Raw genomic sequence first — 15358 nt, 5'->3', positions numbered from 1 at the left:
TTATTCTTTGCGGTCCTTTGTTGGATCGCTGCCCATTCGGCCATAGCCGCTAGGGTAGCGGTTGTCTTAACGGATTCGAAAATGGACGACAAGGCCGGCATTGCTGTCGCACTTATGAAAACCGATGCCAAGAACCCTGCTAAACCTCAATATGACCGCGTCATCTTGGTCTTTACAGGCGCTGAAGAACGCAGCAGAATGGGCCTTGCGATGTCCGATTATCTTACCCGCGCCGAGAAGCATCAGCCTGCCTTACCAGCTGGGTGGGAATCACGAACTGCATGGTTTCAGACAAAGACCAATGTTCTGGGTCAGGCAGCGCCCCACGAAAGCTGGTACAAGAACCTTCGGCCCACCAAAGAGCTCCCCGTGGCAACTGGAGAGTCTTTAGCAGCCGAAGTTGCCAAGGTCGGCAGAGGTTCTTCTGTGGACATCTTCCAGGTCGCGCCCTGCGAGGATAATGACGTCTGGGAATTCATCGATGCATTACCCAATATCAATGTCTACCATCTCTTCTTTGGTTATAACTCCCGACAAGGTATCGCCACCGACGATATGACCCGAGCGAGTAGACTAGCTCTATCACAGAGGCAAGTTCAGTTTCATAAGACCCTGCAGGCGCGCCTCAGCGACAAACATCTCAGCGCTAGGGTGATCTTCACCCAGAACGTCCCATCCTTCGCCAACGCCGGAGCCGGCTCTCAGGAACTGTCCTGGTGTAGGAAGTATTTCCCTGAAGAAGACATCTTAATGGCGCTTCGGGATCCTTTCTGGACCGGCCTCATCACCTTAGCCAACAAGTACGCAGATGAAGCGACGAAACTCCAGCAGATACGCGCTTCACCTGAAGAATTCATGACTCAAGTCGTGTCCTCTCGATTGGAGGAGACGACTCTGCGAGTTCAAATCTTGAAGATGCTGAAGAGTGCTATTTCAAATCAACAGTTTGCACAGGACTCACCAAGATGTAAGTTATTCCCAGTTGTCTTTCGAGAGAACCAGATCACTAACACGCTTCTATTAGCTTATTCTCGTGTTCGCGACATCTTAGTCGAGGAGTTCACCGGAAACCCGGCACCAACTTTAGAACTGGGAGACGCAAATCACATGGCGATCGTCTTGCAGTATCTTGATAACGAGACCAAGGACCGCAACAGTTACGCAATGAGACTTCTGCCGGCCTTGTGTGACACAAGTGAGGAAAACCCCACTCAACCTCCCCGGGTCTCAGCAGGAGCGCCGGCTGCTCAAAGTCCAGATGGGTGGGTTCTTGCAGGGTGTAATATCCACGACACGAGAAGATATATAGAGGGGCTATTCCAGGAGAATGCGCTGCCTTAGATGACTCTATCGCGGGATTCCATAATACTAGCTTGGAAACTTATTTTCATGAAAGGGCCAGATCAGAAATTATAAAGCCGCCAATGCGCAAGTTTGTAACAACCATATATGTATTCTAGGACTTTCTCTGTGACTCTACATCTTGTCATGGAGTGCGAACTTACTCTTCCCTCTTAAAGCTTTGCCGTACTTGAAGAACAACCATGGGAAGGGCATCATAGCAACTGTAAGGAATGCAAGAAGACTTGTTGCCCACTGGTGACCGAGTCTGTCATACATCTGGACGCCAAATAATGGGAACGCAGCTGAAGTCGCACAGAGTTAGAGAACTGAGAAGCTCGTGGCTTATTGAGATTACAAGACTTACCAGAGAACAAGCACCTAGTCAATCCATTAGACGCCAGTGCCGATGCAGAATACTTTGCATACGCATCGATCTGAAACTGTGGTCAACCAAAGAAACTCATGGGATAGAAGGACACGTCTTCAACGTACGAGGAAGGTATATATGCCAGTGAAGGCTAGAACCGTTCTGTAACATTGAACCGATTAGCTGTTATGTGACTAAGAGTTTCCTTGTCTCCGATGAGAGGATAACTATAAAGGAATGAAAGATTCTTGGAAACCTCCTCTATTCAATTCGTGCATGTTGATTGGAGTCAATAGACTTACCCGCAACCGAAGACACCGGAGCCGATGATTGGGACTATCCAGTGGATATTGGGACTTATCGTCCAGCCGAACCAAAATAACCCGATCGGTATCAGAAACCCGCCCAACATGGCCGGCGGTAATCGAAACTCCGGCTCACTAGCCCCGTGCTTCTCCACAAGTCGCGTGCGGATGATGGACCAGACTGGTGATGATGCTGCAGCCAAACACATGCCTACAATAATGCCAAGGAATGTAAGACCACCTTGCCATAGGTTCATCCCATACTCCGTTCGGAAGAGACGCGGGAACGCCAGGAAGAACAAGTACAGTATAGCCAGTAGAATGGCCGAGTATACGTTGAGGCAGAGGCACATAGGCTCCAAGAAATTGAACTGCAGAGGTCGTAGCATGGAGGCCGCTATGATGGAAGCCTTTGACGGCTGAATATCTCCGCTCTTCTTCTCCATCGGCGCTCGATACCGGTCGTCGCCAGTCTGCTGGCGGAGGTGCTTGGCCTTCATGTATAACCTGATTGGATGAAAGGTCTCGGGCGTAAAAAACACAATAATGGCCATCAACATCGAAGACCAGATGATCATGATATAATAGGTCCATCGCCAATTGATGTTGTAGTTGATAAACCCGCCGACTATCGGGCCCACGCAAGGCCCCATGAACGGCACTAGCGACACAAGTGACATGGGGTGTTGGATTTGGTGTGGTAGGAAGATGTCGCCTACAGTCCCTCCTGACACTGAGAGGAAGGTACCGCCAAAAGCACCACTGAAGAATCGAGTAACCAATATTGTTTGAATGTTCTTTGCAACTGCTGATGGAATTGTCGAAAGGATGAAAAGAGACCATGTACCGAGGTAGATAGGACGTCGTCCGTAATACTCACTCAAAGGGCTGATCATCGGTGGTCCAAAGGCAATACCTAAGAGGAACGTTGACAGTCCGAGGGTGGAGACAAGAGATGATGTGCCGAATTCGGTATTCATCTGGGTGTATGTGGATGTGTATGCTGAGCTAGTGCAGGTACTGGGTGATCGATCCAATGGTCAGTATCAGCTGCACCTGTAGTAGACTAGAGCCCCCCTTCGGGAGGTTCTACTTACACGCAGATCGTTACATTGCATAGTATTGTAACTATGGTCCACTTCCGAAGCAGTGACATGCTGTGTGGACAAAAAGGGTCATCGATCCCATCGAAAGATACCTCGAAAGGGTCCCGGTCGGTTGGTGGCCATGCCGAAGGCGCGAAATACTTCTCGGCGTCATCGCCCGACTGGGAATCGTAATTATCGCTGTCCATTTTGAGCGAGACCTGAGATTGTCGTGATCCTCAGTACTGGCAAAAGAGCTTAAACCCAAGATAATCGAGCGGCTGGTAGTCTGAACTGAGCATGGTTTAAATCGCTCGGTAAAGAGATCAGATCCGACGTTTATGGCTTTGAACACGGAGCCTGCTTCCTTTTGAAGGCGCGCAACCACGAGGACAAGTTTGGAGCGTTTGAACCTAATGAATCTTGAGTAGATCACAATGACTAATGATGAAGCATGCGAAGCAGCTAGGTCTTTTATCGAGAGGTTGACGGCTTCGGCATGTCAAGCAAAACTGCGAAGAGCCAATGGGAGTATACGGATTTGTCCCATTTTTTAAGACACCTCGGTGTCTTGGGCGATCGGCACGAGGGACCGGACCGAGGCCGGGCTCTTAGCATAGAAATAGTGCCTTTTTCTCACATTCATCATGCTAGGTCTCGGAGTCTCGTGCAATCCACCAACCTTACGCAAAATCCATTCTACTATTTTTGTATCTGACTCATATTGTCGGCACCAAGCCGTTTGGCTCCTCGGGTGCAAAGCCGATCAGCGGATGTTGATCTCAAGACTCGATTATTACAGCTCTTCCGATACTGATGGCTTGTCCAGAGAACCCTCATCAAACATGGCACTTCAAACTAGACTCAGCGCCCATCCTCAGTCATAGATATTTTATAACTCAGACTCACGGGTCGTAATAGACCAAGGTGTCCTGCGCTCCCTCAGAAGCAATGTCGTAAAAGTCTTTGCAGTCCGAAAAGGAAATCTTGGGCTGCCCGGCGTAAAACTCGTCGTACTTGGTATCAAGTGCATCCCGGAGGTTCTCGACACCACCTTCAGGGTGGATGTGCTTCCATGGAAGCCTGCAAGTCTCGGCCTTGCAACTTTTGAGGACCAATAAAAGGGCATCAAGACGGTCTTGGACGACGGACAAGGGACGATCGAGAAGCTGACCTGAAGCGCTTCCAGCAAGGTTGTTCATCTGACCTGGGTCCTTCTACAACAGGAGTGAGTAACTGATCATGATTTATGGGTTTCCATTCCCAGAAATTAGACTTACCTTCATGTCGTAAAATTCGCGTTCGTTACTGCACCACACTGAGTAAAACAGGCTATAATTGTCGCCAAGAACACGCATAGCCTTGTAAGTGTTGTTCGCAGATGCTAGTGGGACGTTAGCGCCAGGTTGCTTGGAACGATGCAATAGGTATCAAATGAACCGACCTCCGCCGAAGGCGTCATATCCGCGTTGAGTACCCCAAAACTCAACATTGACGTGATCATGCTTAGGGTCAGTCTGGGCCTTTTGAATCCCATCCTCAGAGAAGGGAATAGGAGAACCATCAAAGTCGTCACGTAGGGTGATGTTGGCCAACGAGAAGATCGTAGGAGCAATGTCGGTATGGGTTGTGACAAAGTCTACAGTCTTGCCCTTTGGCACGCCGGGGCCGCGGATCAAGAAGGGCACGTTGATGTCTTCTTCAATAGCGCAAGTCTTTCCTGGCTTAAGACGATGCTGTCCAATGTGGAAACCATTGTCAGACGTGAAGATGACATAGGTATTGTCGAGGACGCCGGCTTGGTCGAGACGCTTGATGACGGCGTCGACCATCTCATCAACGGACTGCAGTGTTTGGAGACGGCGGCGATAGTAGTTGTCGCCGTATGCTATCTCAGTGGCGTTCAGCTGGGGGATGATGAGGCCCCAGTTGGCCATGCTCGGCTATAAAAGTAAGGTAGCGTGAGCGACAAACGACCTGAACCAAAGTGTCAATTGTCTCATCTTACCTTGTCAGGGTTGAAGTTGTAAGTGCGGGGAACAGTCACGTTCGAGAAGAGGTTTTCGTGCCTCTTCGCGGGGATGGGCGGCGTCGCACCGGCACTGGTCTCGCCGCCAAGTCCATTGTTGTGAGGACCAATTGGTGCAACACCCAAGAAGAAAGGCTTGCTGCCGTTGAACTTGAGAGCATCGTCCAAGAAACCGAGAGCTCTTTCGGCAACCAAGTCGTTACTGTATTCGCCGGGGAAAGTCTGAGGGGGGCTCTGGTTTCTCTGGAACGTTGCATTCAAGTAGAGGTACGTGTTGGGATCCAGAAGAACTAGGCTAGAGTCAGCAATGAAGGTCCGAATTCTAGGTGTTGTCAAAACCTCACAGTCACTCCCAGTCCAGCCCTTGGGGAAGGGATTGTTCCAATTTTGGGTAGAGTGAGAGTTGAAGAGCTTGCCGGTGTAATAGGTGTTGTAGCCAGCGTCCTGAAGCCAGACAGGGAGATACTTGTCGTTGTAACCTTGGGAGACAAATTTCGGGTAGCCACCTATGATAATGTTTAGGCTATGGTCACTCTATTGGCAGTAGATGCTAACGACTTACCGTGAGGGGGTGTGACATATGTGACATTGGTGTTGTGCGCCGCTTGCCCCGTCAACAAGCTTACACGAGATGGACAGCAAATTGCGATCGTGCAAAAGTGTTTGCGATAGTATGTTCCCTGCTGAACAAAATGCTTCTGAACATAAGGCATGTAGTCAAGGGAACCGAGTCGCTCGTCCTGGTCATCAGTCAAGATGAAGACGATGTTCGGCTGCCGCTGCTGCACGTTCTGGGCGACGACAGCGCAGGCACCAACGGCCAGTGTCGCCAACGTCGACAGGCTAAGAACTGGCAACATGGTGAATCGTGAAGCTAGTGATCTTGCAACCTCACAGAGATCTACTTCCAAACCAAGTAGGAATAGAAAAGCCGTCTTGAGATCGAGATATGTGCTTCCAGGCACTGCAAAGTAACTTTTATATGCCGCGCGTAAGTGTTATGAGTGACGCAGCACCTCCATTGCCGGCTCCCACATTTCAGTTGACTACAACGGCAGGAACCTTCCCCAAAAGCTAGTAAGAGAATCAAGCCTGAGCGTGTTGCGGTGTTAGCCCACGGGGCCCCGGTAGCTCGGTGGTATCGCTGGTGGGTCGTCGGACGGCGCCCGCCCATCGGTCGACCAACCGGCTGGGCTCCAGGTCAGCGAAATGGGTATTTCGACAATGTCAACGGCATTCGCAATCGGGTCTTGCGATTTCGTCATTTGGTCCGCTAGCCTATTCTAACCACGATCACCACCTTATCATCATCAAGAAGACCATTTTCTCGGAGCTGGTTCCAGTTCGAGGTTCAGAGCAATATGTCGGGGCTCCGCTCTACACCGAAGAGACAGCATGGAAAAACATGGCAGACGAGAGCTTAAGTTGGTGAATTGCCTCGTCAATCACAAGGTCCGTTCGGATTGGCAACGTTCACAATATTTGTTCCATATCTGTCTTAGTCAAGCCTGTTTATATAGTGAGACGCCATCACTCAAGTGCAGCCAAGTAACAGGGATCTTTCATTCCCAACGAAGTGGATAAGGGCGGAGATGAACCTGACAATGAACCTCAATTGATGCAAATGGACTCAGTGATTGGGACATGATACCATATACCCAGTAAACTACTTAAGTGTATGGGCAGTTTGCCAGAGCAATCGAGCAAGACTCATTGGCTGTGAAACCACTTATGAATAACCTTAAAGACTCCAAGGCTCTTCGGGTCACATTTGAGAAGCGGATGACAAGCATTTGCTAAGAGGGATTCAGGAAGGTTGAAGGTTTATCAGCAGTCTTAGCTCTTGTTCCTGTGTCTGACTTCTTTGGCGACACAGAGTTTGAGTCGGGATCTATGCCAATCTAGCTGGAGCAATCGATCTCGCAAGACTGTGGTTTTTGCGAGGCTAAGAGGGGTCGCAGAACGTGTACTTATATCCTGTGAAGTGGAAAGTGAGTTATTGCACTGATACCCCGGTTAATAGCATATGCTTGGGTTTGAAAGTTTCATTGCCTTCTTACAAGCGTGACCACAAAAGAAAAGTACATGTAAATAGCAAGAAGAATTTGTACTGCTGCAATCTAGCCTCTTTCCCAGACCCCAAGGGATCGTTAGCAAAGCAAATGTGGGGTAACAAGGAAGATGTTGAAAGCTTCTTCACCAACCCCGACTAGCATCGGAAAGTTGGTGAGGGGAAGAGAGCTAGATGCGCAATTGATACTTTGTCAAGCTTTTCCCCATGGAACTTTAGGTTTAGAATCAATGAGAGCTTTTTGGCTTCTCTGAAAAGTCTTCCTGGGTAACATTACGAACTTCTGAGGCACTCGCAAACCGTCGCGATTCCCAAGGACGCATTCTGATTTCGCGCGGGAACGCCTTCATAAGGCGAGATGCAGCTTCCGCCGTCAACCTGCCCAATCAGCGATTGGTCAGCAGATCTGGCCGGCTGGCGCAATGGTAGCGCATCAGACTTCTACTTCGTCCAAGACGTGTGGTTATCTGGGGGTTGTGGGTTCGAGCCCCACGTTGGTCACTCTTTTGTTTGCCGGCATCGCAAAGGCCATTTTTGTGTAAAGGACATCCAGCACAAGTGAATTTTTTGAGCCAAACTTGGAATTGGTCCTTAAAGTGTCCCCTCCATTTCTGAGGGTAAATTGGATCGAGGCGTAGCTAAATTGGTGCTTGCCCATACGGGTAGTACTCGTGCTTGCAACACAACCACGATGACTAGATAATTTGTCACAGAATGCTTTAAGGTACACATCAATGCATTTTCAGAAGCTTTCGAAAGCCGGCAGCTTGGAAATTGTAACAAGGAAAAAGTCAAGTTGCGGTGACTTCAAATGTTTTTCTATCGCTTAAGGTAGGAGGTTTGGTATGAGTTGCCATGTCAGGAGCGGTTTTCGTTAGGTACCTGTGTGTTCAATGTTATCGACGTCATGCCGATGTACCCATGTGTCTTTTCTCAGCAACGTCCGTGTCCGGCGCTGGTAGTGTGGGTGGCCACTCACCGAGCTCTCACCGAACTGACCCACTTAAATCTCCATTGTCGCATAATCGTCAACCGTCCGCGTCAAGCTCCAGCTCAGCTTCCTTTCCCACGGCAAGCTCCAGAGCCCGAATTTCAAAATGGTACGTCCTCATGCGCCTCCTCAAATACGCAACATGCGGCAATTCTCGCGCAGCAGTCTCGTGCAATGAACTGTCAGCGCGCTGGCTAACGCAGCTGTTACAGTTACCCCTCGGTCTCTTGAACGCCGCCCAAGGGCACCCTATGCTCGTCGAGCTGAAGAACGGCGAAACCCTCAATGGCCACCTGGTCATGTGCGATACCTGGATGAACCTCACATTGAAGGAGGTTGTCCAAACGAGTCCGGTACGCGCCGCCGGCGTCGATGCATCGCCCCCATGCCCCGCGCCAGACCACTGACGAGTACATAGGAAGGCGACAAGTTCGTGAAGATACCCGAAGTTTACGTCAAAGGAAACAACGTACGAAAACTCAGACAGCGCAAGTTCCAGTCACGAGCGACATGCTGACGAAGCCCTAGATCAAATACCTACGAGTACCCGACGACATCATTGACGTTGTGAAGGAGAACCAACAGAACCAGCAAGGAGGATTCCGCGGTGGCAGAGGTGGATCGAGAGGAGACCATGGCGGCCGCGGAGGTGACAGAGGTCGGGGCAGAGGCCAGGGTCGTGGAGGCAGAGGAAGAGGTAACCGTGGTGGTGGCGGTGGGCAATGATGATATCCCGGACACGATCATGACGAGCCTAGTTGATTCGCGGCTCCCACCGCTACTTTTCACGATTTGCAAGAAGATTACGGCCCTCTGAAAGCTGTAGACATCCATATTGGACGTCTCGCACGAAAAGGAGTTCGAAGGCGGATGCCACTCGGAATAAAAACGCCATTGGATCAGCATTGCGTTATCGGCCTTTGGCCGCCCGCCTCGGGGGCACGCGTATCAACATAATCATTTTACGTTTAAAAAGCAAGAAGATATTTCCATGAGGCGATGCTTCTCCATATGCCGGCCGTGATGCTTGTGCATGCTCGTCATCTATCGCGAAGCGCATTCGATGTCGGGTGAGTCACGTGATCCACTTTTGCACCGGGATTATCTCGGTGAGAGAAGCTCCGAAAAGTGCAAGCTGCAGCTCTCCAGAATTTGTATCCCCCGTGCCCAGCCGCATTGCCAGCTCTATGTCGGGCACTCGGGTAGTCTTCGACGGCTTATGGCGCTGTCTCTGCCCCTCTGTCGATACGCAAGCTGCGGCCAGGCTCCTCAATACACAGATTGCTCCCAGAACATCGCTTGCGACACGGCAACGAAGTCATCTTGTCCCATCCGCCCGCCATCCTGCGAATCGTACACGATGTCGAAGATACACGACCGCCACATCCTCGGTCGTCCAGGCAGAAGGTCATTTGAAGCCTCATGATAACGGCGAGCCAGTTGAAGCCGACGCAGCTCGACAAACAGAAGGGTCGGAATCCGTGGACGACAATCTACCCGCCGTGAACGAGCAGCTCCGAGCAGCCCCGCTGCCTGCAATCCTCGATGCCTTGGAGGTTCTCCGGGGCCAGCCCAAGAGCTTCAAGAAGGTCGCGACAATCATCACGTATCTAGTACGGGCTAGAGGTGTTGAGCTCAGCCCGAAACTCTACGAGGACTTGATCGTTGCTACGGCCGATGTTCAAGGATCGGCGGCGTTCCTAGCACAGCTTTTTGCGGAGATGAAGCGACTGCAGTTTACAACGTCACCTTCGATATCCCATGCCGCGTTGGCTGTATGTTTTCTCAAGGCAAACCGGATTGCCCCTTACGCTGACGACAATAGGCTCTCGCGATACATCCTGACTACCTACTTCGGAACGAGATCCTTGCAGCCATGAAGCAGTCGTGGACTGAGGTCGATATCCCAGGACAGGCCCACGTAGCCCTTGGGCTACTCCGCGACGGACAGATCGAGCTTGCTTTCGACGCAATAGAAAACTTGATCCACAAGCAAGTACCGATGGCTTCATGGGTCTTTGACATCTTCATTTTCACCCTCGCCCAGCGCGGTTTTATAGATGAGGCGATCAAGCTGGCGCATAGCAAGGTTCACTCTTCCGATAGCGAGACCGACGTTGCGTTGTGGTATTCACTGCTCGACAATTGCTCCGAGGCCTACCACTACGAGGGCACGCGATACATATGGGGTAGGATGCTGGAGAAGGACAAGGAGCAACTTTCGGACGGGGTGCTCCTCAACATTATCAACACGGCTGCCAGGCAGAACGACTATCAGCTTGCCACAGGGGCTGCGCGGCTCGTCACGCAGAGGGGCGGAAAACTTGTTGCGCACCACTACGAGGCGCTAATCGAATGCTACGGCGGAGTCGGAGATATCGTGAGCGCATTGCGGGTCTTGTGCATCATGTTCAAGGCCATCTCAGTTGCGCCATACGCCAGCACCCGTCCGATCTACCAGAGAATTAAGAAAGAGCCAGAGAGCATCGACCCGGCTCTCAACACTCTTACTGAGCTTGTCCGCAGCTACAAAGTCCCCATTGCCGCGCTCAATGTCATCATTGAAGCCGCTGTCGAAACACACGGCTTCGCGAAAGCGTTGGAGATTTACCAGAATGCGCACAAGTATACCGAGGCCAGCCCTAATCATGTCACCATTCGGTACATTCTCCAAGCGTGCGAGGATACAGAAGCTCTCAAGGCTCTTGTTGCGCAAAACCCAGAGTTGGCTCTGAAAGGCGACCGCACTGTCTTTGCGAGGGTCGTGCATGAGTACGCCGTGGCTGGTGAGCTGGACCTCGCGTACAAGTGTGTGAGATTGTTCGGCGAAGCTCCTGCGCCGGTTGAAGGGCAGCAACCAGAACTGGACAGTTTTTGGATAAACAGGAAGACGCTACTCACCCTCGTCAGGAAATCCTTGGACGTGCAGGATGTGCGGGTTTGGTGGTTGATCGAGCAGGCCGAGAGACGGAATATGGACGTCCAGTCGGGCTTGTCGAAGGTGATGGCATCCGTTGCCGACGAGATCAAGAGAAGTTCCGGATTGGACCGAGAGGACACCGGGATGACATATCGCTTTCCATCATAAAATGGCGGGTTCTTGTATATGTTGTATTACCAAGAGCACTCGCATAATCACCTTTTGAGAGAAAGTGTGCCGCACCCGGATTCAACCGCGGCGGCTGTATACTACATTTTGGCACAAGCCAGTCAAATCTACGTTGCAGAAGCATGCAATCACCGGCCAAATCGTGAATACCATCTGTACTCATACGGAGTGACTCATTGTCAGCTTATAGCGTCGCAACCTTATCCCGACCACCGTGGAACACACCGAGAGGCACCGGAGGTTATCGATGTACCCGATTTCATCAATTTGGGTCCGGTCTACAACCCAGCATGCAAGCCCACTGGGCCATTTTTTGACTCTTTCTCGACACGCTCATTGCGAATCCCAGCATCCCTTCGTTACAAGTCTCCTCTATTGTGTTAAGGAAGCACTCACTGCTCCATTACATCGTCACAATTTGGCTTCCATTGTCACACCAGCTGACGCAAGCCATTCAGCAGTGTATTAGGAGTTAAAGCTGGCAGCCTGCCGAAGGCTTTGTTGCCGCCGACTGCAAGGCACTCTTCAACGGCTTGGCAAAAGCCATCGATTAATTAGTCAGGATGTGGCTCGGAGAGAAGACATGCCATCTCAAACACCAGGATCGTGCAGGCCAAGTGGCTGAATCATCCGTGGGATGGCATTCAGTTCAAATTTCGATCCAGCTAGACTTAAGGTTCTTGACCGGGCAGCCAATCAGATGCTGCATGGACGGGGATCATTCAAGGGTTCCGGAGCTCGCTGATAAATCGACCAAAAGCCGGACGCGGATTAATGATAATCTTGAGTATTGTCTGCTAGCATGTCTTCTCCCATTCATGTCCACGGAACTGACTGGCACTAGCAGCGAGTACTTTCGCGATGCCCATGCAGACGCTATCTCCTTGACTCTAGCTCCTAATTCCAAAGCCCGCCAACTTTACCGCACGCCATCTCGTTGTCCCTCAACGTCATGTCAGCCCTAGCACCATGTCTCCCTATCACTCTGGTCGGCAGAATCGACGGGGACGCGCCAACTCCAGACGGACGAGAACGGACAAACCAATACCCTGTTGACACGGCACGCACGTTTAGATCTTACCATGCCCCAGGGAGAGACTGAGATTTACGACACCTGCTTCCGCGGGGCCCCCACCCCCTTCTTCTCTCTCAAACGAGATAGCCATCTGCACCAGACGGCTGGTTCGCGCCTATCTCATTCCGGCGCATTCGAGAAACTTAAGCCCGGCTGTGATTCATAATGCCACACGTGCTAGAGTAGAGTCGCGCTGCATCGTAGTTATCGCTCGTAAGCCCGATGCCGTGGACGGACCAAATTTTGGCCCTGATCGGTCATCAGGCTAGCAGCCATGTTGCTTCTTTGGCGTTTGAGTGTTGTCGACGCCAATGTCTGCTTGGCGATGGTTGAGATGATGGTCAGTATATTAGAAGCCATGATGCCGGTATCATCATCGTCTGTTTTCCCGTCACTCCACACACTCATCTCTCCAGTCTTATACCCACAGCAACTGAAGATATCCCAACGGCTTCAGACGCAAGTCAGATCCCCCAACAAGTACTGTAATATCCCAAAGTCATCGCCGCTGTGTACAGCATACAATCTCAAGCCACACCATCATCAGCCGCTCCAATGGCGCAATTAATTCGAGATGCCCCTGTGGGCCAAATCATCCGCTTCATTACACGGAATAAGTTCCTCCAATACGCGGAAGAGAAGCCAGGCTTCCAACTCCCGCAACAATGGCTTGACGTCCTCAACTCTGAGAAGTCCAGCCCGGCAGAAGCAACCCCAGCCGATGCCGGTGCATCACCCCGATCCTCCGAATCAACCCACGCCGCCGATGAGGAGAACAAGCTTTCACAGAAAGAAGTCGAAGACGCCGCGCCGTACGGCACCTCGCTCCAGCGGACTCGGAGCCGGGAGGAGACGATCCCGTACACTGCGGACCGGCTCGAGGTTGACGAGATCCATGAGATCCAAAAGACCAAGAGCATCCCCATCGCACCGAGAAAGACAAAAGATGGTGCCATCCTGGTGGACTGGTACTTTAGCGACGATGCTGAGAACCCGCAAAACTGGTCTAATGCGAAGCGCGGACTCATCGCTGCCATCATCTGTATCTACACCTTTGTCGTCTACATGTCTTCGGCCATTTACACGCCCTCCATCGAGGGCGTTATCCACGAGTTCGGTGTTGACATGACTGAGGTCTCCTTGGGTCTGGCGCTCTTTGTCTTGGGCTACGGTATCGGTCCTCTGCTCTTCTCGCCGCTCTCTGAGATCCCTCGCATTGGCCGTAACCCGATTTACATCGTCACCATGTTCCTCTTCGTGATCGTGTCGATTCCCGCCCCTTTGGCTAGCAACTTCCCCGGCTTGATGGTTCTCCGATTCCTGCAGGGTCTCTTCGGCTCGCCGTGTTTGGCTTCAGGCGCTGCATCTCTGGGAGATATGTACAGCCTTCTCAACCTTCCTTACGCCCTCATTGCTTGGGTGAGTACTTCTCAATTGTGATACCCACCATTCATTACCATCATACTAACTCTCTCAACAGGTATCTGCAGCATACTGCGGTCCAGCTCTGGGACCTCTCTTGTCAGGTTTCTCTGTCCCTGCCATGGGCTGGCGCTGGTCTCTCTGGGAGATCCTCTGGGCCGCCGCCCCTGTCTTCCTCGTCATGTTCTTCTTCCTCCCCGAGACCTCGACGCCCAATATCCTCCTTCGCCGCGCTCAGCGTCTCCGCAAGCTGACGGGCAACGATCGCTTCATGTCTCAGTCCGAAATCGACCAGCGCAATCTCAAGACCTCGGCCGTCGTCATTGATGCCCTCATCAAGCCCCTCGAGATCACAATAAAGGACCCGGCCATCCTCTTCGTCCAGGTCTACACCGCCATCATCTACGGCATCTACTACTCCTTCTTCGAGGTGTTCCCCCTCGTATACCCAGTCTACTACGGCATGTCTATTGGCCAAATTGGCCTCGTCTTCCTCTGCATCCTCGTCGCCTGCCTCCTCGGCATCGCCGTCTACGTCTCCTATCTTGCCTTTTACATGGTGCCCCGCATCAAGAAGTTCGGCTTCCCCATCCAGGAGAACCGTCTCGTACCCGCTCTCCCCGCCTCCTTCGGCCCCACCATCGGCCTCTTCATCTTCGCTTGGACCGCATCCCCGGCCATCCACTGGATCGCACCGACCATTGGCATCACTATCTACGGCGCCACCGTCTTCGTCGTGATGCAGTGCATCTTTGTGTACGTCCCGCTATCCTACCCTCAGTACGCCGCCAGTCTCTTTGCTGGCAACGACTTCTTCCGCTCCGCCTTCGCCTTTGCTAGCATCTTGTTCGCCCGCCCCATGTACCAAAACTTGGGTGTCGCCCGAGGAACGAGTTTGTTGGGTGGACTTAGCACAATTGGTATCCTTGGAATCTGGCTGCTTTACTTCTACGGTGGTAGACTTAGGGCTCTGAGCAAGTTTGCGGTGTCGTCTGACTAAAGGGGTTCGAAATGAGATCTGGTCCTTCTGATTGCAGCGTGGCTTTTGATGATGATGGCATAGCATGGCCTCGTTTCTTGTTTCCTTTTGCTTCCAATGTTGGTTAGAATCTCGAGACATAGATCTACTAAGAATTAATAGAGTAATTTCGCGAGCATAAATCCCACGCAAATGCCTTTGACGATGTGAATTGACTTTACGAACGCCGGATACCGGTCTTCCTATTGAATTTTACCAGTGACCACGCGATGAACCAAAAGTTCTCGGATCACAAGGAATTCTTCAACCAACCTTGTAACTACAAACCGATACCGGATCTGAGCGACCCGATTTGCGTCGAGTTTCTTCCGTCTCATCTATCCACACCCATCCACCAGTCTGATCCCGCAACCTTATCATCGCGCGAGGGCACTAACCGAATTAGGGCATTATTTTGAGAAACTTGACAGTGCAGGGTTCCTGGCCATCGTGGTCAGCTCCGAAGTGCTCTCCTCTGAGACGAGCTCAATTGCTATCGGCGTGATCCATACGGTGTGGTATTCCGCATACTTTAAGACTTG

At 51.5% G+C, this 15358-nt stretch overlaps 5 protein-coding genes across 5 annotated transcripts; 3 read left to right on the top strand and 2 right to left on the bottom strand.

Annotated features, from left to right (window-relative positions):
- Positions 1–146: 146 nt before the first annotated feature.
- On the bottom strand, positions 147–3310 carry HER10_EVM0001038 (uncharacterized protein; the record flags this gene model as incomplete). The annotated part of the gene is made up of 6 exons (XM_035470800.1): positions 147–204; positions 1296–1380; positions 1709–1778; positions 1837–1873; positions 2014–3036; positions 3114–3310. 6 exons carry the CDS (start codon positions 3308–3310, stop codon positions 147–149), a joined length of 1470 nt encoding a protein of 489 aa, XP_035331191.1.
- A 630-nt stretch (positions 3311–3940) lies between these two features.
- Positions 3941–5990, bottom strand: HER10_EVM0002896 (sulfatase; the record flags this gene model as incomplete). Its single annotated transcript, XM_035472589.1, has 7 exons — positions 3941–3977; positions 4011–4318; positions 4382–4485; positions 4546–5044; positions 5110–5420; positions 5475–5636; positions 5693–5990. The coding sequence occupies 7 exons, from the start codon at positions 5988–5990 to the stop codon at positions 3941–3943; spliced, it is 1719 nt and encodes a 572-aa protein (XP_035331309.1).
- A 2265-nt stretch (positions 5991–8255) lies between these two features.
- Positions 8256–9186, top strand: HER10_EVM0001970 (pentatricopeptide repeat domain-containing protein). Its single transcript, XM_035482876.1, has 3 exons — positions 8256–8545; positions 8611–8661; positions 8721–9186. Exons 1-3 carry the CDS (start codon positions 8312–8314, stop codon positions 8916–8918), a joined length of 483 nt encoding a protein of 160 aa, XP_035331247.1. The 5' UTR covers positions 8256–8311; the 3' UTR covers positions 8919–9186.
- Positions 9187–9339: 153 nt separating this feature from the next.
- HER10_EVM0010298 (pentatricopeptide repeat domain-containing protein) lies at positions 9340–11288 on the top strand. The gene is made up of 2 exons (XM_035479762.1): positions 9340–9967; positions 10018–11288. Exons 1-2 carry the CDS (start codon positions 9380–9382, stop codon positions 11278–11280), a joined length of 1851 nt encoding a protein of 616 aa, XP_035331774.1. The 5' UTR covers positions 9340–9379; the 3' UTR covers positions 11281–11288.
- A 1428-nt stretch (positions 11289–12716) lies between these two features.
- HER10_EVM0008388 (major facilitator superfamily transporter) lies at positions 12717–14798 on the top strand (the record flags this gene model as incomplete). Its single annotated transcript, XM_035477913.1, has 2 exons — positions 12717–13795; positions 13857–14798. The coding sequence occupies exons 1-2, from the start codon at positions 12932–12934 to the stop codon at positions 14796–14798; spliced, it is 1806 nt and encodes a 601-aa protein (XP_035331657.1). The 5' UTR covers positions 12717–12931.
- Positions 14799–15358: the final 560 nt, after the last annotated feature.

This window comes from Colletotrichum scovillei, assembly GCF_011075155.1.
Source record: "Colletotrichum scovillei strain TJNH1 chromosome Unknown Contig00007, whole genome shotgun sequence".
Classification (NCBI taxonomy): Eukaryota; Fungi; Ascomycota; class Sordariomycetes; order Glomerellales; family Glomerellaceae; genus Colletotrichum; species Colletotrichum scovillei.
The sequence above is the reverse complement of the archived record's forward strand: the minus strand, read 5'-3'. Positions and strand labels throughout refer to the sequence as shown.

Coding starts and splice junctions, on each gene's coding strand:
- HER10_EVM0001970 (XM_035482876.1), top strand. CDS start 8,312: ATGCGCCTCCTCAAATACGCAACATGCGGCAATTCTCGCGCAGCAGTC. Junction 8,546..8,610: donor AGGTTGTCCAAACGAGTCCG/GTACGCGCCGCC, acceptor ACGAGTACATAG/GAAGGCGACAAGTTCGTGAA. Junction 8,662..8,720: donor TTTACGTCAAAGGAAACAAC/GTACGAAAACTC, acceptor ACGAAGCCCTAG/ATCAAATACCTACGAGTACC.
- HER10_EVM0010298 (XM_035479762.1), top strand. CDS start 9,380: ATGTCGGGCACTCGGGTAGTCTTCGACGGCTTATGGCGCTGTCTCTGC. Junction 9,968..10,017: donor TATCCCATGCCGCGTTGGCT/GTATGTTTTCTC, acceptor TGACGACAATAG/GCTCTCGCGATACATCCTGA.